Below are 26,759 nucleotides of genomic sequence, written 5' to 3'. Positions count from 1 at the left end.
CCAGACAAAGTATCCTGTCAAGGTTGGGGTGACTGGAGGACAATCCCTTTGGAAAACTTGAGGAGGAACCCTGAGTTTTCCAACTGAAGCAGGAGGGAGTCGGGCACTTATTCCACCATCTCTCCATCCTCTGTTGCTAAGAGAGGCTTCTGAGGGCATTTACTCTGGCATCTGCAGCCCCCAGGGCCAGAAACCAGACATCAGGTGGAGAGCTCCATGTGTGTGCAGCAGCAGTGTTCAGTGTGTGTGTTGGGGGGATTGGATGGGGTCTGGACAGCTCTGCCACAAATAAACATGGGGAAAGTCCTCCCTCCTCTGAAGTCTTGTCCCAGCTCCAACGATCTGAATCATTCACTTGGCAATTGACCATAGGATATTTCATGACTATTTCTCAGTCCCTTGGACTATATCTTGAATCTTACATTGTCACTGCCCGTTGCTTGGGTATATACCTTCTCTTCCCAAAGAGACTGTAACTTCTCTGACAGTTACAAGTATGGCATGCCTTTTTATCTCTCATGGTGCTTTGCCCCTAGGCAGGCAAAGACCCCAATTAGCCAATCTCAGAGTTTGTCTTGATCAATTGCTGGTGACAGGCCTTTGCATCAAGAAGGAGAAGGGAGATCAAGACATCTTGCACCTTACGCACCCTGCAGCCACAGGGGGTGGGAACTGGGCAGCCAGTGGCCACTCTAAGCTGAAAACACCCGGTAACCAACAGCAGCCCTCTTTGCTTAGAGATCTGGCTGGTAAAATCCTTTGATTCTGCCCCAAGGATTCTTGAACATAATCATTCATCTTAAGCTTCTATCTCACAAGAAGTTAGGAATCCTCGAGTAGGTATGCACTATATACTGGCTGGTTTAGCTTCATAATTCCATCTGTTACACCCATACAGGATAAAAAAATGTATCTCTCGGATGCCTCAATTTTTCTTAACAAACAACCAACCAATGCTGTGCTCTCTGGTGGCTTACACTTAGCAAATGCTGTGCTCTCTGGTGGCTTACACTTAGCAAAACATACCTTAAGATCAAAATGGGCAATCTGAAGGGAGTGCAGGTAGTAAACGCCATTAAGAATTTGTTTGAGAAACTCCGTTGCTTCCTCTTCAGTCAGAGATTCCTTTTCAGCCAAGAAGTCAAACAGCTCACCACCTGCAACTCTGAAAACCAGGAAGCAGAGGTTACCGGGAACCGTTCGGTTTCACACTGATTTGTTCTCTTATGTGGCCTGCTGGCGTGCTCAAATTTCAGGCAAGGGAATGGCATAGGAACAAGCTGAAAGTGCTAAGCAAGGAAACAGAATTCTCCGTGTTTCTCACAACTGGATGGGAATTCTGTCTTCAGGCACGTTTGTGCTTGAAAGCACCTTGGTACCATCCTCTTCATGCGCTATGTTCACATGCAAGGGCACGGAGCAGAGATGCCATGGGCGGGGGCGAAATAGATCTTTAAAACATCTTACACATATCTACAGGTGAAGTCTTAACTTACTGATTTAAAAACAGAACTATACACCAACTTTGTGCAGAACTTATAGAATGTATCTTCCTCGTGCAGAGTGCCTGGGAAGTTTGTAATCTGTGCACTAATCAATTCTTCTAAGCTCCAAATCACAGTATATGGCCTACAAGGATTTTCTTCTTCTTGTTTTGTATCTGTTTATATGTAAATACTTACATATATTTTTTTAAATCACATTTAGTAATGAATTTAGTACCTTCAGGAATAAGAATAAACATGTGCAAAACTGAAATGCACGAGGTTGTTTGGGATTTATCAATCAGTCCCCCTGGCCAAACTGTAAATCCCTAACGAACAGAGGTCAGCCCGTGACTGTTCCCACGTCCGCACACGGTGCCAGCCACATAGCAAGACCTCAAAACTTTGTTAGCCGGTGGATAAACGAGCAAACTCCCTGAAGAAATTCTCAGCAGTAATTAATGGCAAATAACAGGGAACTTTTTTAATAAGAGTTTTTATAAGTTCATCTTTTCTCAAGTTTAACCATACATTCCCAACATAATAATTAACTGCAATTATGCACATAAATGCTGTGTTCATTATCTTTCTTTCGGCAAGACAGCTCCATAAACATACCTACCACTTCCACATCCAGAAAAGAAATCTGGTGCTCGCGAGATTAAACTCTAATGACAAGAAGGCCGGCATCTTAAAGATAGGGGTCAGATCCTCCCTCTCTCAAGTTGTTGTTTTTCTTAGCCTGGCTGACTAGCATCAGGATGCTTGGGGGTCTTTGAAAAATGTAGATTCTGGACCTAGGTTCCAGCCTGCTGCCTGAGAGTTTCCAAGAAATGTAGTTTCAGAGAAATGCAAAACATCTAGCCAGCACCCCAGGTGATTCTTAGCACACTGAAAATGAGGACCATTTTTCAAAGTTTTAATTGCATTTTCCTGATGCACAGCCTCCCTCTGATATTTAACATCTGGATGTTTATCTGGAAGGCAAGGTGACTCCTCCACCCAGGGACCCTAGCAGAGGGCTCAGGGTAGATCAGCCACGGGCCTCAGAGCCTGAGCCATGGTGAAGGTTGGGAGCCCCGACCGGCCAGATGCCCATGGGAGTGGCCTCTCAGCCCACACCCTCCCACCCTCCCTCTCCGAGAGGAGCCCTCGGCCATGAACTCTGCATTGGGTCCCTACCACTCTTCACTCTTCTGTCTTCTAATTCGTCTTAAAACCAACAAAACAGAGAAAGGGAATCCTTCAACTCTAGGGAGGAAAAGGGAAAAATGGGAAATGATGGACCAAGTAAATTTTGAGAAAGATGCTGGATCATCTGGGTGCTCCTTTGTGCTCTCGCCTGCCCAGCCTCACCTGAGGGCGGCGGGGGGGAAGACTGCACCATCGTGGCCTGCCCTGTGGAGTGAGGTCCAGAGTTGCCACATGTGTTGCAAACCTTCCCTCTGCAGCTGGAAGCCCACTCCTTCACTCGGCCTCATTTTCTCACCTAACAGGTATAAGAGGACTTATTCCTGTGAGCATTTTACAGATGAAAGGTAATAAATACAAATGAAGAGGTTGGCAAGCCTGGCAGGAGGCTGGGGTCCAGTGAGCAGAATGGGTGTCACTTAAAGGAATGCCATGCCACCTGCCCCAGTGCTCCAATAGGAAAATCCCCTTCCTGCCCTGCTTCTCTCCGCTCCCGCCCCCCCTCGGGCCCACTATCTGGCCCAACCTCTGCACTCCCGAGAACGGGGTGCTGCTGTGGCTGTAGTGGCTGGCCTAGCCCTGCCCTCCTCTGCCCCTCTTCAGGGGCATCCCCACTCCCACTCCCACTGACTGCTTGTGCCTCTAAACATGTCGGAAGTTTCCTGGCAGTGAGAAGTGTCTAGACGTTGGATGTCTGGAGATGGGGTGAACCTTCTAGTACCCAAAACCTCAGTGTAGGGCGGGGGCCTGGGTCCTTCCTAGAAACCCCACTGCCACTTCAGGCCAGGCCTCTGCTGGTCCTTTTCTCTGAGGCAGCCTTCCCCACCTCTCATCTGACCTGAGCTTCCTTTCAGTCAGTGAAGAGCAACCTATTTCATCCTCCTGAGGGCTCCAGGCTCTGTGATGCAGGACAGCAGGGGGTGGGGAGACTCCAGTTCAAATCCTGCCCCATTACCCAACCTCGCTGAGCCTAGGATTCCTCTTCTGTAAAATAAGGGACAATCACACACCGCAGAGATGTTCTGAGGTGCCAGGACACACAGAGCCCCTTGGCGCTCAATAAATACTGTTTTTGTTCTCATTTGGCTTCAAACTAAAAGCCCTCCCACAGCGGCAATGGTGTGCTGGTCTGTATTGAACAGCAGGCTCTCTGGGGTTGGGGGCGAGGACAAGGCCCATTCCATTCCACTCTGGGAGTGTCCTCTCACAGCCATTTCAAGCCACCCACGGAACGATGGTGACCATGGGGTTGGGAGACACAAAGAGCTCTGTGACCTGGGCAAGCCAGCTCACCCTGGGCTACCTGGCCCACCGAAGCATTCCATACTCTCCAGAGCTGGCGCCACAGCATGTCACATTGTCACATGCTCTTCTGCACTGTGATGGTGCCTCTGTGGCTCCACCACCTGGAATCTAAGCAGATCCCACTCTGACCAATAAGACACAGTAGAGTGACTCTGTGCCAGCCTTAGTGTGGTTCTTCAAGGTCCCGTGGCTACCACATGCTGAGGCCCTCATGGAGAAGTGTGAGGATCCCGAAACCACTATGCTATGGTATGAAGAAACCCTGGAAGATGAGACACCTCATACAGAGAGAAAGAGGCCAAGGAGCATTAAGCAAGGAAGAAATTTGGGAGTGGGTCCTCCAGTTCAGCTGATGCCATAGAAGTCACACTCTCCACCTGAGCCCTTCTAGAATTCCTGACTCACAAAATCGTGTGCACAATAAAATGGTCATTTTAATCTGCTATGGTGGGTGCCGTGAGCACCACCCATACTCTCCATGGAGAAAGGACCTGTTAGCCAACTAGGGGGGGACACTAGAGCTTGCCTCTGCTGCAACATGCCACCCAAAGTCATGTCCAATGGCTACTGAGCACAGGAACATAAAGCTGGGCTGGACAAATTTATATAAAGGGCTAAATATGAATATTTCAGGCTTTGGGGGCCATATAGCTCTGCCACAACTACTCAACTCTGCCCAAGTAAGTGAGAACAGCCTTATGGGACGCCTGGGTGGCTCAGTGGTTGAGCATCTGCCTTTGGCTCAGGGCGTGATCCTGGAGACTCGGGATCGAGTCCCACATTGGGCTCCCCGCGTGGAGCCTGCTTCTCCCTCTGCCTGTGTCTCTGCCTCACTTTCTGTCTCTCTCATGAATAAATAAATATAACCTTAAAAAAAAAAAGTGAGAGCAGCCTTAGGTGATATATAAATGAAGGGACGTTGCTGTACTTCAATAAAACTTTATTTATAAAAACAGGTGACCACCTGGATTTGGTTCACGGGCTGTAGTTTGCCTACCGTGACATAAAGGCCAGGTCATCTCAGTCCAACTTGGAACAACTCTAGGGGTCCTTCAGAGCTGTTGGGCCAGTGCAGGCTGTCCCTGAGCTGCAAGCTGTCACTCTTCTGCCCACTATTGCTCCTTCCCTTCTGTTCCATGTCTTCATCCTAAGGGTAGCAATTAATACATTTCCTGCACCCTCTTCTCCATCTCACAGTCTGCTTCCTGGGAACCTATCCTGCCTCCCACCAGATCTGGGGGGTGGTTGTTAACACAGCAATAGAGGACCATAACACTATGTTAAACTGGGTCTGTTCACTTGGTTCAGCCAACAGAAACCAGGTCTGCCTTTCTCTGGGACTGGTCATCTCCTGCCCTTTCAGCCTTCCTGTCTTGAGCAACTCAACTCCCAACAGTGCTTCCCGACCATATCAGTGAGAACCGGGAACAAGTCTGGAGTCCCCAGGGTGAAGGAGAGGGAGGGACCAGCCTACAAAGTGGTGATGCCTGACCAAGACTGAGAGGAAAGAGGCACGAATCATCTCTGATTTTCCCATCACCCTTTTCCGTGCACTGATCAAATCTCAGGGTGTTCATGATGAGGTCTATGCTGTGGCTTATCCAGAGGATCATTCAGCTGGACCCCAGGAGTGTTGGGAGAGCCCCCATCTCACAGGGCCTAGATCCATCATTGGTTTCCTGCTACCCTGTAGGCCATACACATATATACATTCTCCTGCATACCATGGGACGGCAGATGTTCTAGCCATCAATTTTAAATATGGCTTATAAGACACTTGGTCATTAATCAAGATAATCAACACTATATGACTTCAGTAAAAGTTTGGGAGCATAAAAAGCATCACTGGATATTTTGCCCTATTTGTTCCCCTAATCTCAGAGGTAGAAAGTGACATAAGGATTTTTTTCATATACATGCTTAGAACCAGGACACAAACATTTATAATGTAGTTGGTGAACAGCAGGAAAATGTTAACAAGAAGATCAGCCCAAACCTTGGTGTTTCCAAGGTTTGTAAAATTTGTTCCAAATTTTACATTTTGCTTAAGAGAAGGAAGATTGATGGGGAGATGAGCAATCTGTGCAGCAAGTTGAGAAAGCAAGTCTAACCTCCTTTATTAGGTCTTTGACTCAGAGTGTTTTGAAATTAGAGCATGATCATGGAAATTGTGTGAAATGCATACTAATAAGCATTGCTGTTTTCTCTAAGAAAGCTGGAAAATAGGATGGCTTCTTCTCCTCCCCATGCCTTCCTCGACCGCCAATGCTTCCCCTAAAAGGTAGCTGTCACAGAAGGTATTTAAAAACAAAGGGGGCCTTCAGAGTGAATTTATTACAGAATTCCAATTTCTAAATTATAACACTATTCAGGGTCCCTGACTTTTGCTAGGAATTGTCCAAGATGTAGCAGGACTTGTTCTGGACTAGATATGGTCATGAGCTAAGCTGCAGGGGACTGTTGGCTACAAGCTAACTATAGCTGATGAGGTATTTTAAGGCAAATGCTATGATTTATCAGTGTTGGGCTGGGTTTCACCATTTGGTGAATGAGGGGCCATTGGAACAATTCGGGGCACTCTCAGGGTCCTGGCCTACTATGACACAAACCCTGCGAGGTGGCATGGCAAGATGACTGGACGGACCTCAGCACAGAGGCCCCCAGCCCTGGCTCCGGACCGAGGCTATGGGTGACTTAAAGGAAAGTATGGAGCTCCCAGCCCTTCTCTGGGCCTCAACTTTACCATCCTAAAATGAGAGGGTTCAACAATTTGGCCAAGTGACTCTCTAACGTTTCTGTGTTTCATAACCGGAGGAATTTTGTAAAAATACTATTTCCTAGAACCTACTTCCTAAGGTTCTGACTCAGCAGGTAGGGCCCCTGTGAACAAATTACTCTAGCGATCTTGGTGCTGAAGGACTACGCTCAGAGAGACTGCTCTCTCAGGCCCCTGCCACCTCTGGCCACTTAAGATTCTATGAGCCAGTGTGAGGGTGTAGCAGAGCCTTTGCTGTGCTCCCATCACATTTAGCTCTTCCTTCTGGGCACACAACTAATCTGCACCCTCTTCTAAGGACACCTGCCCCACCAGATGAACGCTCACCTTGTGGCTTCGTTTTCACTTGACCACATCCATTAAGACTCTATTTTCAAAGAAGATTATATTCTGAGGTGCTGAGGGTTGGGACTTCAACATTTTTTTTTCAGGGGTAGGGTACAATCCACCCCTAACAGGTAGCCGCTGCACATAGGCTACAAGCAAAAAGTTAGAGGATAGCTGAAGTGGCTAAAGCAAGTGAGACTCAGTGAAGGTAACCAGGATCTGCTAATGTATTTTGTCAGCGCTGCTTTCAGATTCTCCTAGGAAGGAAAGATTCCTTCACACACTGTAATAAAAATCTTTAGATCCAAGTCAGAGAAATGTGTGTGTGTGGGGGGGGGGGGGGTGGAAGAAATGCATATGTGGTCTCATCTTGAAGTAATTTCCCCAACACATTAAGATGTCGTAGACCTTTCATGATGGACGTGATGTGAAGGTTGAGGGCAAGCTCCTGGCCACTTCCTGGATCTGCCTCAGAACAAAAATTAGAGCTCCTGTGCTCTCCTGTCATCACTACCAACAGAATGTTCTTTCTTGTTAATCTAGGGGAACCCCTGAGGGTTTTCACACTCACACCTCCCACCTCTCACCTTCCAACTGCAATCCCCTGGGTAACTGAGGACTTTGGGGAATGCAAAACTGCAGCTGGGGATCTGAAGGGAAAGGTGAACACAACACCCTCCTTCTTGATTGTGTGAAATAGGTGTGAATCTAAGGCCTGCGGTAGACTAGGGGCTTGAGAACACCATTCTCCTGTGTTGCCCCCTGAGGTACCATATAAACAGCATCAAAGGAGTTCCTAATCTTCACACCTCCTCCGAATCAGCCCTGCCTCCTTTGAACGCAAAACCATAAACTGTATCTGGAAACACATCTTCTGTTTTCACCTCAAATTCAAGTAACAACTTAAAAGAGTTCTGGGGATTCTCACAGAACAGCATGGCCGGCACTCAAAATTCATGGGGGGAAGTGATCTTTCACTTTCCCCAGAGAGATAGTGCACACAGCAGGGAGGAGCCTTCTGAGGGTTTCCAGAAGGAAATCCCTATGGGAAGAGCAACATTTAAAGGGTAAAAGGCATTGCAGGCATGCGTTCTGGGTTTCAATCTGGGCTCTGTGACTTCAGATAGGTGAAGTCACCTTCATAGGCAGTTCCTTTGTCTATAAAATGGGGAGAATAATACCTACTGTCCATTATTACTACCAAGGATGAAAGGAGGAAAAAAGGACTTAGGATAGGAGCACCAGCACTCGGCAAGTATATCAATACTGCAGGCAGTGGTCCTTGGCCTTCCACTCAGCCACAGGTGTGTGGGTGAGGAAAACCCCAGAGCTACTCTCTGCGTCTCTAGCTAATGGGGTGGGGTTCTGACTGGCGATAAGGCTACTCACTTGGTTAAACAGCAGCCTTTCCCTGAAATGAGTAGACATTCCTGAGGCTACAAACCTGGTGAAGAGGTGGGTTCTTAGGCATTTAAGTTGGAAAGTGGGCCTTGGCTCCGTTTCCTTGGGTCCGGACATGGAGGGCTCTAGATGAGCCTGAGGGCAGCCATGGGCCAATGGGAGAAAGCGCATCTGCCATGGGGAGGAAGGTGTGGGCAAGCGGGAGAGAGTGCTGGCAGTCCCAATCCGACACCATTCACTTACTGTGACTATTTCTCTCCTGTCAAATAAAGACGGATTAAACACGGTCCTGTCTAGACAGTGTGACGAGAGACTTCGGTGGTTTCTTGCCTAGTTAAGAGAGTGAAGGGATATCAAGGCCTGAGTGGAGGAGAGAGAGGTGATGCTGAGGAGGGAACCGAAGGCCAGCTGAGCGGGAAGTGTGTGACATTCCTCCAGGAAGCTCCCAGATGTCTTAACGCCTCGCTAGAGGGAAAGACAACCAGGTTTTGACAACAGCAGGGCCTCCAGTACCTTGTGAGTGAGTCCTCATTAGCATAGGAAAGTCCTTTTGAAAACCTCCCTTTTCCTGACCTCCCCCAACTCCCAAGTATACAACCAGCCACCCCTCACAGGCCCCGTGATGCAGCTCTTCCCACCCACAGGTCCTGTCCCTGTGCTTTCATAAAACCACCATTTTGCACCAAAGACGCCTCAAGAATTCTTTCTTGGTCATTGGCTCTGGACCTCACCCCAGCAAACCTCGCCTATGTTCCAGAACTATGTCAATGAAGCCCAGTCCCCAAGGGAAGTTCAATCCCAAGGCCAAAGCGACTACCATGTCCAGACACTCCCCTAGCCTTCCATGTAGCTCCTCAGATGGTCAACCTAGCAGACCTATGCTTACCCAGGGAGCTGACCCATTCTCTTACAGAAGCCACTCCATTTGGGTAGAATTGAACTTTAACTTCTTTAATTTGGTCTCTTTCTCTCTCTTTTTAAAGATTTATTTATAAGAGAGAGAGCATGCATTTGTGCACCAAGTGCAGAGAGGTGGGGCAGAGGAAGAGAGAGGCCCAAGTAGACTTTATGCTGAGTGAGGAGACTGATTCAGGGCTTGATCTCATGACCCTGAGATCACAACCGGAACCAAATCCAAGAGCCAGATGCTTACCTAACTGTGTCACCCAGATGCCCCTTTAACTTGGTCTCTTAAAAATATTATAGAAAAATACATAAATATATTCTTCTTAAGAAAAATTAAAACACCCATATATAAAACTGAAGTCCCCTCTGACTATGGCCCTCCTCCCCAGTCCTGGCCCTTCTCCCTCCCTCCCTCCCCCACAGTGTACTCTACTAGGAATATGCTGATAACCCTCCAGAACTTTCTCTGTATGCTCTGTGAACTACACAGCACTACATTTTAAAGAACCTAAATGGTATCAGATGATATGTGCCACTGCAATTTGCCACCTCGCTGTGGCAGTGCTGGCTGGTACAGAGCTCTCACAGCCAACCAATGGCCATCTGGGCATCCAGACCATGACTACCTAGCCATTCTCTGGTTGCTGTGCTTTATGTTGTTTCTAATTTTTCATGATCACAAACTACAAGGCAATGATTTTTGTGTGTGTGTACCTGCCTCCTAAAGATATTTTTCTAGACCCCAGGATGTATGGCTTGATTTGCAATTTCTAGGTCCTAGGATATGTTTGTTCTTAGTTCAGTTTACAGTCCTGCAGCAATAGCCGGTGAACATGCTGTGGCTTCACAGCCTCGTGTGCTTGGCATTATTACTGTGCACCAATCCAATGGACCTCACTGACGGACTCGCTTTGTATCCTACACGTTCCTGCTCACAGGCTGCTCTTTCGTATCGAAAGACGGCTTAATTTTCATGTTTATCAGCCTTTTGCTTCTGAGTATAAACTGTCCACACTCTGCCCATCTTCTTACTGGACTATCAGTTGTTTTTTAATTTTACTCGATTGATCAGAGTTCCAATCATCCTCTCAACATGAAACCTCAATTTCTTCTATATTCTCAATGTTTTCTCCCAGTCTGTCATTTCTCTTCTAACTTTGCTTAAAGTGATGCATTAAACAAGTTCTAAACTTGGCTCCAGTTGAACTTATCACTCTTGTAGAAATCAATGTTTTTGAAACCAAATGTGCGGACAGTGAAAAGCAGGTGGAGCTTAGCAGCTGTGGAGCGGAGCAAATACTTCATCCTTCCGCATCTGCGGATTTTAAAGGTATTTTATTTATTTATTTATTTATTTATTTATTTATTTATTTATTTATGATAGTCACAGAGAGAGAGAGAGAGAGAGAGAGAGAGAGAGAGGCAGAGGGAGAAGCAGGCTCCATGCACCGGGAGCCCGACGTGGGATTCGATCCCGGGTCTCCAGGATCCTGCCCTGGGACAAAGGCAGGCGCCAAACCGCTGCACCACCCAGGGATCCCAGCATCTGCGGATTTTAACAACAGCTGCCTGTGAGCCCAGAGAGGCAGGCACAATGTCAAAGGTTTTTCCAGCACTATCGTTCCTCCCCGAACCCAGGTGTGTCCCTAGATTGGGAGCTACCTGAGGGGCCACATGAACCTGTCACGGTAGTAAAATGGGGCTCCAAGAGCAGATGATGTGCCTCTCTTCCCAACTCCGCCTGGAAGGGCAATATGTTGGAACTGGAAACTGGCCAAGGTGGGATTTGTACAATTATAAACATTACAAATCAGGGCTTCTCTGACTTATTAGGCATTTTTTTTATAGCACACCACTCATCTATAGCATCCTAGGCATAGCCACCTGCCTGCATAACCTTCAGCTATGAGCTGCTATTTTTCATGGATGACTCCAGTCAGAAAATTCCTTCTTACATAGACCTGGTAACACAACTCCAGATCCTGCCTTCTAGAACGGTGTCAGTGAACATTTCTATAAGAGGCTTTGGGTTGCAACTTTTTGACTCTGCTATATAGTCTTCTTGCTTTTTTCTTCAACTGCTTGAACATGTTAAGCCATTTGCCATTCTTTTCTTCAGAGCTGTGCAAAAACAGGCAGCAGACTTTGGCCCACCGGCTATAGTAGATCCTGTAGACCCTGCTCAAGAACGCAGTTACAGAATGCACATCACCCTTCCCAAAGCTGAATGCAGTTCTTATACACCCCCTGGATCTTTTCAAGCCTAGGATTCTGCTGGAGTTGCTCCTAAAGCAGATTGGATTCCAATCTTAGATTCCAAATCCAAGTAAAGTAATTTAGGGATGTTTCTAGAACCTGCTTTACTGGGTCTCCATAGCTGTGGTGAGGTTACTCTATAGGCCCAGCTTATAGCAGGAAAAGGTACAGAAATCTGGACTGAGGTCAGTCAGGTACTCTGGCCAACTCAAGAGTATCACAGAATCCATAAGAAGTGGGACACAAGGGGGACGCCTGGGTGGCTCAGTGGTTAAGCACATCTACCTTCAGCTCAGGGCTTGATCCTGGAGTACCAGGATTGAGGCCCACATCGGGCTCCCTGCAGGGAGCCTACTTCTCCCTCTACTTTGTGCTTCTCTCTTTCTGTGTCTCTCATGAATAAATAAATAAAACCTTAAAAAAAAAAAAGTGGAACACAAGGGTACCTATCCACGTGCTAGCTGTGTAATCCAGGGTGAGGCACTTAACCTTTCTGGGCCCCTGGGAGAATAAAGATGGCCACAAATTCTTACACGACCCGTTGAAAGCTGGTCTCTTTGTCCTCACCTTGAACCTAAGCAGGCTCTGTGTCTCCTTGACCAATAGAAGATGAGAGAAGTTATCCTGGGTCAGTCTTAAGAAACTGGCAGCTTCCATTTCCCATTTGGAATCCTTGGCCTAGGAGCCCAGCTGCCACGCTGTGGGTGAACCCAGGCGGCCCTGGGAGGGCGGCACACGGAGCGGAGCCAGCACCCTGACTGAACTCCCACGCGACAGCCAGCGGCACCCAGCCGCTCAGGTGAGGGAGCCGCCATGGAAGGGGGCCACCCAGTCCCCGCAGCAGCCCAGCCAACTCTGCAGGGAGCGGAGATGAGCTGGCACAGCGAACCCATGCCCACACCGGAGATTCGCGATCAAAACAAGTAACGGTTGCCATTTCAAGTCGTTGAGCTTTGGAGTGGTTTGTTATACAGCAAAAGGCACCCAGGGCAGTGCCTCAGAACCCTGCCTCCCCGGGATTTTGTGAGGATTCAGTGATACGCTCTTTATAATGTACTCAAGCTCCATGCCTGGCACATAAAATGTCCTCCATGAATGGCGAATCTTCAGAAAAAACACAGCTGCTTGAGTTCTCTTCCAGGTTTAGGGGAATGTTTACCTCCTCATCTTAGGGGTTTTGCTTCTCAAGCCAAGCTTTAAAGAGGCTGATGTTTCTCATGGCTTCTTCATTAAATGAGATGACACGAAAAGCACTTTCCACAGAGCACAGCACATAGTAGTTGCTCAGGAAACATAAAAAAATCCTTCTACTTTGATGTCTAGAAACCTCCACAGGAGGCCTAACTTGTCTCAAGCCTCCCCTCCGAACCCACCTCCAGTCCAGCATGTTACTGCTCCATCTGGGTGGCTGCCTGATTCCCAAACTCTCCAAGAGCTACCACTTTTATTTCAGTTCCTTTGTATCCTGGCAGACATACTCTCCCTGACTCAAGGGGGGACAGAGAGTTGTCACTGGCAAGAAAACCTGAAGTGGTGCTGAGTAATAAATGGAGAGTGAGACTATATGCTTCTGGGGAATGTATGCTTTGTGAGTAAGGGCCCAAGCCCATGACTGCTGCCAAGCTGTGGCAGGAAAAGGAAGGTCCCGATCCCATACAAAGACCCACACTTGGAAAAACAAAAAACAAAGACCCACACTTGGAAATAAGCTGGGCTATCCAAGGTCACTTGCTTCAAGACTCTGGTCTTCCATCATCATGAAGGACTAATCTGTGAAGTTGGATCAAAGCATGGCCTCTATGGAAAAATGATGATTTTGAAGCAATCACGTTCATTCATTGAGGAAAGAACAGAATCATGACTTTTTTTCAGTGCCCGAGATAGAAGCAGGATGCTGGGCTAGTAACGAAGAAACGTGTCATGATTTATCAAAACCAGCAGGCATGAGCAGACCGCATTTCTCAGCTGATAGGAAGGTGATAGTGGCTGTGGACACAGCATAGTAAGTAGCTGTGCTCCAGCCGAGTGGCCCCTGACAGGATTACCCACCCCTTCACTAAAATGGTGGTAAGCTCAAATTCAAGGCTGGAATAATGGAGCTATAGTTTGCTGAGGCAGATTTTCAAACAGGAGGCTGTGGTTTTCAACCAGACAAGGTACTAAAACAAAGCAAAACAAAAAACACCCTCTCTTTTTTTTAATTGAAGAAGCTTTATGAGGAATATAATGAGGCATTTATAAAACAAGCCAACAAACCAGAAACAATTTTGTTTCTCTTCCTCTTCGAGGGAACAGGATCTACTTGCTTTCTGCCCACTGACTAGATCAAAATCATTGTGACTCAGGAAAATATGCTATCGGTTCAGAGACGTGGCTGGTTAGGGCCAGCTCTTTGGAGACGAAAACGCTGATGGTGTTTTATGGGTGACCAGGGAATGGGGTGACAGGTCATACCTATGGGATATCTTATGTAGGTGGTCATCACTCCTATGGTGGATGCCCATACACCAGAGCTTCCCCCCAACTCTGAGCACATCCTTGTTTTCTGATTCCCTACTTGCATGTTTGTTTCCATACTGGTTAGAGAGAGGGGGGACATGGGAAAGAGGAGTGGTTGGAGGAGGGAGCAAAAAATACGCCAGTGATAAAAATCAGTTTAAAGCTTCCAGAAAACCTCTAGAAACAAACAAGAACAATGGAGTCCATCAGTTCAGGAAGGGAAAGAGGAGTAAGACCAGAGGAATGAAAACCTTTGTAGAAAATGGCTCAATGTGCTTCCCAAATAATTCCATGAGACCAAAGGATGGCCTGGAAGGGAGGTAATAATATACAAGAAAGGGCCATGTTGGGAACCTGGTGCGGATGCTTGCAGAATCTCAGGTTTCTGGGTCACAGTAATGAGGAGCTCAGGATCTGGAGCCACCCAGGCCTCAGTTCTGATGGGGGTGGTGGGGAAGAAGAAAAGGAGGGGAGAGAGGGAGAGTCAGATGTGTCCATGCCAGATGAAATCATAAGCAAACTCAGATGAGAAAAAGCAGATGCTAGTATGCCAAAGAGGGAATGCAGGGTTGGTGCTGGGGATGCAGTGTGGATTTAGAACCTGAAACACAAGGCACATCCCCCATCGGTCAAAGCCCTGAGGACTGCAGACAGTCATGGACCATACATTTCACAAGAGATTTGGATCTGAAGAACATTCAGGAAATGCCACACCAACAATGAAGGTGATACCCACGAGGCTGACCGTAAGGATGGTCCGGCCCTCGGGACATTTAGGGCAGCCAGGAGATGCAGGAATGCTGGGCACATTGGCCTCGGGGATGAAGGGATCCCTGGCTGGACTGCTTCAAGCAGGGAGCCCATGAGACAGACCATGCAAGGGCTTCTGGGGATGGTGTCCCAGAGTTCAGGGGCTAAGCCTGCTGACCTGGGTACCACAAGTGGGGTACAAGCGTGCAGAGGCGCAGGAGCCCCAGCCTTCCACCTCATTGGAGCCCAGAGGTGCCTGGCTGGACCCCATCTCCAGCCACTGAGAGCCTCAGCTATTTACCCTCGTGCTCCCAATGACAAGCAAGTGCAGTGCGCCGGGCGTGACGGACTCGGGATGAGATGTGCTGACGTTGGCAAGAGGGTGGGGATGGGCGGAGGGCGGAGGGAAAGGGCTGCGAGGTAGACCAGTTCCACTTCCAATCGGTCCACACATGGTCCTTGAAGTAAAGTTCTCACATAAAGGGAAATAAACTCAATAGCATACACCCGGCCTCTTTTTACTTTAATGGCTTCAATCCAAGCTTCAGACGCCCAGAGAAATAATTAGGCCAATCAAAATGGGGGCAAACGGAAAAGCCGAGGCAGCCAGACATCTCTTCAGCCCGGGTCACTGCACCAGGTGCTGGAACAAAAGGCCAGCGGGAAGTAAACCAAGCTGGCACAGCCATAGCTGGAGGTTTATTCCAAAATCAATCAGTCTCGTCTAGTTGAAAACAAGGGACAGCTATTATCTCGGGAAGCACAGGGACCCAGCTCCCCTCCCACTCCTTGACCGGGTTTGTTCTCTCTGACAATCCAGCCCAAAGGGTGCCGATGAAAGCTGCTAATTGTCGTTAACAACGTAGAAATCTCAGGATGACAGACCACGGCCCATCAGATCGGGGGCACCTACCAATCTGAAGGACAGTGCTGCCCGTTCTTGAACCACTTCCCGAGACGGGGAAAGCTGTGATTTAAAATGAGCTTAAAGCAGAGTAGTCTTTCCCTTGAGTCTGACGATGAATCTGAGGAGGAAGAAGCAGAGTTGGAAGAAGAGGTGGGAAAGGAAGAAAAGATGGCATTCACTCAGCAGGTACAGAGGCCATCAGAACGCCTCCTGCCTCAGTTTCCCCCCAGGAGCTCTAAAGAATCTGGCCACTGGCAAAAGCCGGGTACCAGGGCAGAGGAGGGCATGGAGCTGAGGGCCTCCTACTGAACACTTGGGTAAAGGGAAGGGGAGGGTGGAGCCTAAAACCGGGCTCTGTAGGAAGGGGAGGCAGAGCTCTAGGCCTCAACCCACAGCCTCCAAGAAAGATGGATTTGAGATCTGGATCTCTTTTTGAATGGCATAGTCAGCCTCGGTCCATGCCAGGGTTTGAGCAAGGATGGCTCTATACACAATGCTACGCTGGGCAAAGGTGACTCCTGATTACCTGAAGGGCTTGCCTCCTTCCTTCTTTTCTTTCTTTTTCTTTTGCATAAATGTTGATTGAGTACCTACCATGTGACGAGCATTATTATACAAGATACCAGTGACAATCAGCTACTTTAATTCTAACTGCCCACTTGTGACTGTCACTGACATCCAGCAACATAATGCCAGGCACATAGTAGGTTCTTAGTTCCTGTCCCTTGGAGTCCCACCAGCCCTCCCTCAGTCTACTCCTTCTTCATCCCAGGCACCCAGCTCACAATGATGGCCCAGCCCTCTGAGGCCCAACGTGGAAATGAGGTAGGGTGACAAACTGCTCTGATCTCCGGAAAGAGGCTACTTTCGGCAGATCACAAATGATGCATAACATTCAGCTTTGTTCCCTCCCGTCCTCCCCGCTGTCTTTACTCTAGTAAGGCCGCTCACTGCTGTTCACCAGGATCTCCCTGCTGGTCTTCTTGAATGAATTCAATCTCAATTACTTTTACTGGGCACTGACTGTGCTGGTGTGCACGCCCCTTCTAGAGAGAGACAGACAGACAGAAAAACAAATAAGCAAAATGCTGGCATGTCCTCTGGAAAGCTCACTGTCCCTTGCAGGAGAAATACACACAAACATTTAAAATACAGTATGGTAAGTGCTATAACACACTTCTAAAAAGTGATGAAAATGCACATGAAGGAAGCAATTAAGCTAACTGGAGCAGGTAGCAAAGCCCAAGAGAGAGGATGATGTCTGAGCTGGACCTTAAAAGATGAGTACAGATTCTCCAGGTGGGCAAAGTTTGGCATGTCAGGCAGAGGGTGAAGCATTAACAATGGTTTGGAGGTAAGAACATGGAATAGGGATCCCTGGGTGGCGCAGCGGTTTAGCGCCTGCCTTTGCCCCAGGGCGCGATCCTGGAGACCCGGGATCGAATGCCACGTCGTGCTCCCGGTGCATGGAGCCTGTTTCTCCCTCTGCCTATGTCTGTGCCTCTCTCTCTCTCTCTCTGTGACTATCATAAATAAATAAAAATTAAAAAAAAAAAAAAAGAACATGGAATAATCTAGTAAAGGCAAGAGGTTCTCTGTGGGTTTAGCATCAGGGGCAGAGGTGGAAGGTGTGGAGGAGAAATGGTTGGATATAAGGAGGAGGCTGAACATAGATTCAAACATCCTACACAATTCTACAGATCATGGCCTCATTCTATGGGAAGGATGCGGCCATCAGAGCTGTTTTCTAAAGTTTTATTGAGATATAACTCACATACCATACAACTGACTCTTCTAAAGTATTCAATTCAGTAATTTTTAGTGTATTACAGAGTTGGGCAACTATACCACAATATAATTTTAGAGCATTTTCATCATCTCAAAAGAAACTTTGTGACCACACCCATTCTCTGTCCCCACTGTCCTGTCTGCCTTAGGCAATCAACTAATTTACTTTGCGTCTCTACAGATTTGCCCATTCTGGAAATTTCATATAAATCCAATCATATGATACATGGTCTTCTGACACTGGCTTCTTTCACTTAGCATAACATTTCCCAACGTTCATCCACATTGTAGTGTGTATCTATACCTTATTCTTTTTTCATGGCCAAATACCAATCCATTGTATGGACAGACCACATTTTGTTTATCCATCCATCAGCTGGGCTGTTTCCACTGTAAGGCTTTTGTATTCTGGTTTTTATTCCCTACCCCTTAGAAGACTTAGTCAACAGTATGTTTCCTGAAGCCCAAGTGAGTAGATCAGCAACTTGGAACAAAACCATCTACATCAGTGGTCAACAGGCTCTTGAGACACACATGACCTTTCCCTTACATCATGATGTTCTTCTTGCTCTATTTGGACTCTCACACATTTATTAGACCACAGTCCTAAGTGTGGTACATGCCAGAGCAGGCCATAGTCTTGCTCTCAAAGAAACATACTGAGGGGGGCAAACAGGCCCATGCAGCTATGATACCAAAGCTGCCACAACGCCATCCCACCTTCTGGACTTCCATCATTCCCGTAGCTACATAGAACGTGTTCTACCCTCTTCCAGAAACACGGACATGCCAAGAAATGAGGGGTAAGAGCAACATGGCTGTTAGAAAGGTCCCCCAAGTTCAAGTTAGCTTCCAAAAGCTGCAACACCACTGCTTAGAAACTGAAGAGGAGCAAATACAACTCTAGACCTACTGAAAGTTGAGAATCCCTGCCCTGGGGGTAACGGTCACAGGTGACTGGCCAAGTCCTGCAAGAAGAGGAGAGTGAGTCGGGCAGGCTTGGAGGGCCCTCGGTGCTCCAAGGGGGTCTTCTTTATTTCCATCACCTCCCCCACAACCTCTAAAGATGACAGCATTTAAAAGATGGGCAATGGGGGGCACCTGAGTGGCTCAGTTAGTTAAGTGTCTGCCTTCAGCTCAGGTTGTGATCCTGGGGTCCTGGGATCAAGCCCTGCATCGGGCTTCCTGCTTTGCAGGGAGCCTGCTTCTCCCTGCTACTCCTTCTGCTTGTTCTCTCTCTCTCTCTCTCTCTCTCTCTCTCTCTCTGTCAAATAAATGAATAAAATCTTATTAAAACAAAAAAAGATAGGCAATGGGCCTTGTAGGCTAAGTCCTACAGGGACTTGGCAGAATTTTAGGGCTCAGACACAAACTTTCCCTCCCCAAAAAGCAACTGTCTGAGAATCAGAATCCCCCACTCCTGTATCTAGACAGAACAGGCCTAGTTTCCTGAATCTGCAGAGTGGTGACAATAATCTGAAGCTGCACCCAAGGATTAAATCAGGTAACGTCAGGCAGGGGCTCCACTGTGGCTAACCCAAAGAGCCATGTGAAATCCAGCTTCCCTCTCTTCTCCAAGAAAAGTCTCTCTCATCCTTTACCTACATCCTCTTTCTCAAAACAGTTGGCCAAGATCCACACCAAACTGGAAAGACCTTAGAAGAAGTGAACATGCTACCCTATGTTTCCGAAACAATCAATTCCACTTGAATTTCCCCATCAGAATATCAGGCAGACGCTTCTGTCACCAAGGGTGGTCCAGGTCTATGAGCCTGTGTCCCACATCTAACAATCTAACATCATCAACACGGCAGCATTCAGGTCACGCGGCAGCCACACGTGGTAACTGCAAAGGTCCACAGACTGGAGATGAAACTAGCATTTGAGTATGACACATGCAAATACCGACCACTGTGCCACTGGAGCCCTGCAGTCCCTCATCTGCATCACAGTGATTCTCACTGTATTAAAAACAAGTCACACACTTGGAAAGAAAAGGAATGATTAAACATGAGAAGGTCAGATAATATTTAGTTACTTGGAAATACAAATTAGGAGGGAAAAAAGCAAATACAAGGTCATTTTAGAAATATTTTGATTTGATTTTAAGCAACATTTTGCAATGACATGAGGCAGAAAGGAGGCTCTGAGAGGCTCAAAAATGATCGGGAGTGTTTGCTACTGACCGCCCTAGACGCTAGCCTAAGGAAGGGAATGCCACCCAGGTCCTGGAGTCTGGGGGCTCTCCGTTTCTTGGGGTGAGTCCCCCAGGCTTCTGTCTCCAAGCTCAACCCAACCACCATCTAGAATTCTGAGCACAGTGTGTCTAAATGTGGGTGCCATATGACCAGCAGGGAGGAAAGCCACGTGGAAGGTTTAGGCTGAGCCGGGAGGATCAAAACAGCAGCCCTTGGCCTGGGAGGGACCTGGGCTCTGGTTGCAGAGAGGAAGCCAAGCCATATAGGGAGTTGTGACCCATCACTGGGATGGCCCAAGGCACAGAGAAGAGAAACTGGGGCCAGCAGGAAGAGAGAATGGGACAAGAGAGGAAATCAGAATATCTGAGGGGCCAGCTGGGCCACAGTCCTCCAGAATTTCCTTCTGTTACATCCTCTCTATGGTCAGGGGAGTGGTGACCAAGGCAGGAAAATAATAAGATTTCTCTCCATGTTTCCAAGAGGAAGTATGAACAGTTCCCAGGGATTTGGAATACCCTAGAGTGTCATAAAGTGGTCTGTGGTCCCTGGAGAGGGACCCAAGAACAGCCAGCCTGTTAGGGAAGCTACGGATGTCCATAGGCTGGCTGGCAAGCAGCAGTGCTAACCCATTTACCACAGGGGACTACAGGTCTTCCTTGGAGGTAAGCAAAGATTGCAAATACCGATTAACTCATGGATACATCACAGAAAACACAAAGCCAGATACTAAGATAATGAGTATGTGATGAAAAACAACAGAACTTTGAGCTCAGATGCCACACATGGCTTTTATAACTTCCATTTTCCCAAATTTTCTAAGACCAGCCAGCAACCAAATGCTCCACTTAAGTGAGCGAAAATGCCCATTGAATAAACACTAAGGGAACACTTTTCAACTGTGCTGGCAAGAAGTGAGAGTGTGGGGGAAGACACACATGCAGGGTTTTGTTTCTCCAGAGAGCGCCTGAATGGAAAAGAACCTATTTTACGTGCTTTAGTTCTGTTGAGAAAGGTAAGGCTGCTGCCAAATGCACTTCGGTTCTCTGCTCTTGCCTAATAGCCGGTATCTGAGGAGCGAAGTGCCAAAAGTGCAACCCAGCACAGTTCTTGAAATTACCTCTCTGAATAAAACCAAAAGTTCAAAAAGTCAAAAGAGCTGGCGGGAGCTCAGAGAAGAAGGAACAAATGCAGCTAGGGGGGAAAAACACATTGAAGAAATCTGAGTGTGCTTTTGTGTCTTGTGAGGACCAGGAGAAGAGAGAGAGAGAGGAACAGAGAGCAGGGGAGGGCAGAGGGGTGGAGGTGGGGGGCTGACTGGCCCCCCCAGCATCAGATACACCTCACTCACCAGCATCACATATGTCCCTACAACTATATCCTGCTTCGTGCAACGTTGCCCCTTTTAAGGTAGCTTGAGACTATCACCCCAATCACTGCATTTTCTTCTTGAAAAGCTCTTGTGATTCTAGATCTGGTGATGTCAGGATGGAATGAATTCATCCACATGCACCGAGCTGATGACGTACACTGAAAGAATTCACCTTGGCTTGGCGATGAAAGAGAGAGTGAGCCAACTTTACAATGATCCTGCTTCAAGTGACCTCAGATTGCACAAATGTTTGAGTAGAACTCAGCGGTTGTTTGCAATGAGCAAACAGAATTCCAGCAATTATTAACCAGGTCAAAGTCAAAAAGTAAGCTAATAAGGGAAGTTGTCATTCCAAAGGTATAGAGATGAAAAAGTTCTAAAGAGCTACTGGACAACAATGTACATACAATTATATTATTATACATCTAAAAATGGTTCAGATGGTCAATTTCATGTGTTTCTTACCACAATAAAAAAATAATGAAATTTACATTGCTCAATTTAAAAACTATTAATAACAGAATGCATTATTCATTCCACGCCCTGCACTTGGCTACAGCTACAGTAAACTAAGTAAACTGAATTTCCGGTCACAAAAAGAGAGAGCAAGCAAGTGCACAAGCTAGCTAAAATGGGCTACTCTGATTTCAAGATCTGCTTTACATTCCAAGCAGAACAAATAAGAAGAAAAATTTAAGACTGGAAAATCCAAACTGGTTTGATTTTCCTGTTAGAACCCATCATGCCAAGGCTTACATAGCAACGTCAGCATTTTTACTTTGTAAATCTTTACATTGTCACGTTCAGATAGGTGATTCAAAGCTACAGGGATGACTCTCCCAAGGCAGGTGGGGAAGGGGTGATGTCCGCTCCCACCTTGAGTTAAGACCCCAGCCACCTCTTCTGCCCAGGCCCTTCAGCAGCTCGACTGCCTCACAGAGCCGTCATAATTAGGCATTTTGTTTTGGTTTTGACTTGCTTACAGAATTTAGACTAGCATGTGAGTGGGCTCCCAGTCTAGGAATTACAGTTTTCTACTCAATCAGCACATCTGTATTAGTTTGCTAGGGTTGCTTTAATAAAGCACACACCTTGAGTGGCTTGAAACAACAGACTAACGCCTCACAGAAGTTCTGGAGGCCAGAAGTCCAAAATCAAGGTCTCGGTGCTCTGGGTCCCTCCTGAGGACTCAGAGGGGGAAGCTCTGCCATGCCTCTCTCATTCCAACCCTCCACTTTCTGGGCCTTCTCCCCGAGCTTTTGTCCTCGTACAGCCTCCTCCTTATGATGGCACCGGCCATGGTGGATTAGACACCCACCTTACTCCAGAGTGACCTCATCTTAACTAATCCACATGCACAGATCCTGTTTCCAAATAAGGTCACATTTTGAGGTACTGGGCGTTAAGATTTCAACACAGCTGGTTGGGAGGGTCACATGTCAACCTGTGACAGCTTCTAAGAAGATGAACACCAGACCTGCAGCATCAGTATCACTGGGGAATTTGCGCAAATGCCAACTCTTGGGTCCCACTCAGACCCACTGAATCAGAAACTCCAGAAGTACAGCCAGATGATGTATACTTTCCTAAGCCTTCCAGGAGATACTGATGCATGCTGAAGTCTGAGAATCACCATAAAGTAATGCTAAGTGTGTGCCTTGCCCTTCTGGGAAGTCTCTGACTGTATTTATCATGCACTGTATCTTCCCCAGCGGTGGTCAACTAGTTCTTACAGCTATAATAAAACAGACTGGAGTCTCAGGTCTATGCAGGTCATGTGTGGCCTTCAGATAGGTTTTATTTTTTCTGTTTATGAATACTATGAACTGCCAACATCAAAAAAATAGATTATAGACTTTTCTTGGGAAAAACATTCTACGATTTGGCAACACTAGATCCAAAATTCCACAACAATCAACTGATTGGTGTGATGTGGGGCATCAGGATTCTGGCTGAGTCATAGTCCTCCCCATTCCCCGATGCCACCCCAGCCCTGAGGCTTCATGCAGACTTCACTTGTTCGCTTTGACCACCTCTCCGGCCCCTGAGGCAGTTGGGCTTGAATCAGGTCTGGAGGGAGGAGAGCTAGAGAGAAAAATGCATCATGACCCACAGCCTAAAACACATAGTTGTTTCCAGGGAGCGAGTTTAAGAATGAAATTTGAGAAGCCAGTGGCTCTGATTAGCACTGACTTTGAGTTCTGAGAACTGAGCTTCCCTTTATATGAGGTAGCAGTTACCAAATGAGTCAAGTACTGACCTCAAGGTTTTGTAGAGGCTTGCCCATGGGACAATGCACAGGCGAGTAACAGCTCCCTTAGAAGAGAGTTCCGGGTTGACATGACTGCGCTAGGGAACAGTGGGATGGGGAGGACACGCAATCGTCATCAGACATCACGTATGCCTCTTTTGTGTGCATGCTGTGCTGGGCTCCAACAGCAGATCAGCTATGAAACAAATGATTCTTTCCCCGTAGAACACGTTTGGTGGGGGCGGAGGTGGTGGCAGAGGACTTCATTCTTTAAAGCGACTTTCAAGGCTTACACAATTCTTAAAGGGCAGATCCTGAACTAGGATTGAACGACCGTGCCTTTGACACACACACCAATTAGTTTCTTCCCAAAGGACAGAAAAGATACCATTTCCACACACCTCCCAGGTCATGGGAGGCAGCTGGAGAAAAAAGGAACAGAGTGGTGGTTTGGTCTCTTCACCTCCGCTGTAAGGACGGGCCTGAAGTTGGTAGGTAGACAACTCACACACACAAGTGGCATTAGGCACAAATTTTCAAGGAGGGAAGAAGTGTCCTTAGAAAGCCTGAAGGAAGCTCTACTTACCAGGGAGCTCATCTCAAAGCAATAAATCAGACAAATACATCCACCGAAGGGTTATTGTACCAGTGGATTCAGAGAAGTGGCCCCCATTACATGACAGGGTTATTTTCTCACAAATTCTCAAATTTGATTCTCTCCTGAACCATCATTAATACCTCAGAATTCTTAAGAGGAGATGGAATATGTCACTGATGGCTAAACTTCCCATAAAGCTATTAGAATGTAGAATGATTTCTTCCATGACAAAGATGATGGTCTCTTCCAGGCAGACCTAATATTCTGAATTGTCTATTAAAAATTAAAACACCTATTTGTGGGATGCCTGGGTGGCTCAGTGGCTGAGCATCTGCCTTTGGCTTGGGTCATGATCCTGGGGTCCTGGGATCGGGTCCTGCATTGGGCTCCTTGCGGGGAGCCTGCTTCTCCCTCTGCCTGTGTCTCTGCCTCTCTCTCTGTGTCTCTCATGAATAAATAAATAAAAATCTTTAAAAAAAAAACACCTCTTTGTGGCAAAGTAAATAAACACAAATGGGACAGGCTTGTGATGTCTACAGAAGGGTACATATTCCCTCTGACTATATCAGTCAAGGGTCTCCAGAGAAACAGAACCGATAGGAAGTATGTGTACATACATGGAGGGAGAGAGAATTTATTCTAAGGAATTGGCTCACATGATCATGGAGGCTGACAAGTTTCCAGATCTGTAGGGTGAGTGATCTGGACCTGGCTAGACACCCAGGAGAGCTGAAGGTTCAGTGCAGTCATAAGACAGGAAAAAACCTCTGTCCTAGGCTCTAAGGCCATCAGGTAAGAGGAATTCCTCTTAGGAGAGGTAAGGTTCCATTTTGTCCCATGGGGGCCCTCAACTGACTGGATGAGGCCCACCCACATAGAAGGTGATCTGTTTTATTCAGACTACTAATTCAAATGTTAACCTCATTCAGAAACACTCTCACAGACACGACCCAGAATAATGTTGGATCTAACGTCTGGACATCCCCACTGACGCATAAAAGTCACCATCACAACCCCCACATGCCTAGTGGGTGAAAAGACAGGAAAATCAGCTCACAGGGTGCTGGAAGCTGTGAAGAGCAAATACTCAGGGAGGAGAAAGACACCGCTAACCTTGTGGGGAAGGGGCACCCTCTCAGGCCCCTCCTGTCCTCTCCATCTAAAGGCCATTCTCAGTAGGTTCGCTCAACCCTCATTCAAGGTCACCATACGATGGACTGTGAATGTTACGTGCCACTACGAATCCCCAGAACGGCTACAATTAAAACAAGTACTGACACATCCAAGCATTGGTGCAGCAATGGGAATTCCCAGTCTCTGCTGGAAGGATTGCTGTCCTGTACGGCTGCGGCAGGAAGCCACTCATCAGTGTCTCACAAACCGGCAGTTATGTGTGACACACCAATCCCACTCATGGGTATTTATCCAAAATAAATGAAAACTTGGGGTGCCTGGGTGGCTCAGTCAATTTAGCCTCTGACTATTGGTTTGGGCTCAGGTCATGATGTTGAGGTGGTGGGATCGAGCCCCATACTGGGCTCCAGCTCAGTACGGAGTCCTCAGATTCTCTCTCTCCCCCTCCTGCTCACACTGTCTCTGCCTCTCTCTCTCTCTCTCAAGTAAATAAATAGAATCTTTGAAAAAGAAAAAGAAATGAGAACTTAATATTGTACAAAAGTCTGTAAGTAAATATTTACAGCTGCTTTATTCACGAACACCAAATACCAGAAAGAACGCAAATGTCCCTTCAGGGGGTAAGAGGACAAACGAGCTTCCACTCAGAACACCACTCAGCAACAAAACGGAGCAAAAGACGCATATATGAATCTCAAAAGTAATATGCTGAGTGAAAGAAGCCAGTCTCAAAAGACTGAATATTGCACAATTCTATTTATAGGACATATTTGAGAAGACACAACAGCTCAGCGGTTACCAGGAGGTAGGGGGCAGAAGGTGTGTGGCTGTAAAGGATTGAGACACGGGAGCTTATGGGGGGGGATGGGACTGTTCCGAATCCTGATTTGGGTGGTGATTCCACAAATCTAAGCACGCGTTCAATTCCTAAGACTTGCACCAGATTGACTGTATGATACTTTTAAAAATTGGAAAAATGAAACGCTTAAAAAAAATGCATGTCACCAACTGATGCACAGGACAGGTGGACCTACAGGGAAATATGTACGGTATGGGGCCAGGCAAGCAGCTGACTCCAGAACATGCTCAGGGGCAGGTGAGGACCAGGAGGGCCATAGGCACAGGCATCATCCCACAGCCCGGTGTGTAAAGAGGATACGTGACACTCCTGAGGCACTGGGCACAATCTGGTAATTCTCTGAAAAGGCAAAACAGCTGTGACTTGTAACATTTCTTCCCCAGGAATTTTATACTCATGGCCTCTTACAACAGTCTTAAGAGAGGAAACACAGGCTGACGGACGGTGAAGATTGGCCTGGATTTGGATCTTGGTTCTGTCTGGTTCCTGCGTTGCCATATGAAGTCGCAGCAAGGATTACACTGTGCCATGTCTCTTTCCTCTGCCGTACCTCAGGGAGCCCTTAGCACCCCAATGAGCCCCGTAGCACCCCAGTGAACCCCTCTTAGTACCACAGCAAGCCCCTTAGTACCCCAGAGAGCCCCTTGGCACCCTAGCGAGCCCTTTAACTATGCTGGGGATTGTCAAATTCTTAACTCACTTATTTCCTCATGACCCTGCAGAGGTAGCTATTAACAGCCCCAATTTACAGTTAAGAAAG

At 47.2% G+C, this 26,759-nt stretch overlaps 1 protein-coding gene across 5 annotated transcripts in view; it reads right to left on the bottom strand.

The window, feature by feature from the left end:
• The window catches only part of DAPK1 (death associated protein kinase 1), a 170,030-nt gene that overhangs the window by 51,114 nt on the left and 92,157 nt on the right, over nucleotides 1-26,759 (bottom strand). For all 5 annotated transcript variants that reach the window (XM_025984176.2, XM_072763568.1, XM_072763546.1 and 2 more), the window contains exon 4: nucleotides 1,027-1,165. In XM_025984176.2, the coding sequence (XP_025839961.1) occupies nucleotides 1,027-1,165 (139 nt within the window). The remainder of the gene's footprint in view (nucleotides 1-1,026; nucleotides 1,166-26,759) is intronic.

This window comes from Vulpes vulpes, chromosome 1 (genome assembly GCF_048418805.1).
Source record: "Vulpes vulpes isolate BD-2025 chromosome 1, VulVul3, whole genome shotgun sequence".
Lineage (NCBI taxonomy): Eukaryota > Metazoa > Chordata > Mammalia > Carnivora > Canidae > Vulpes > Vulpes vulpes.
The sequence above is the reverse complement of the archived record's forward strand: the minus strand, read 5'-3'. Positions and strand labels throughout refer to the sequence as shown.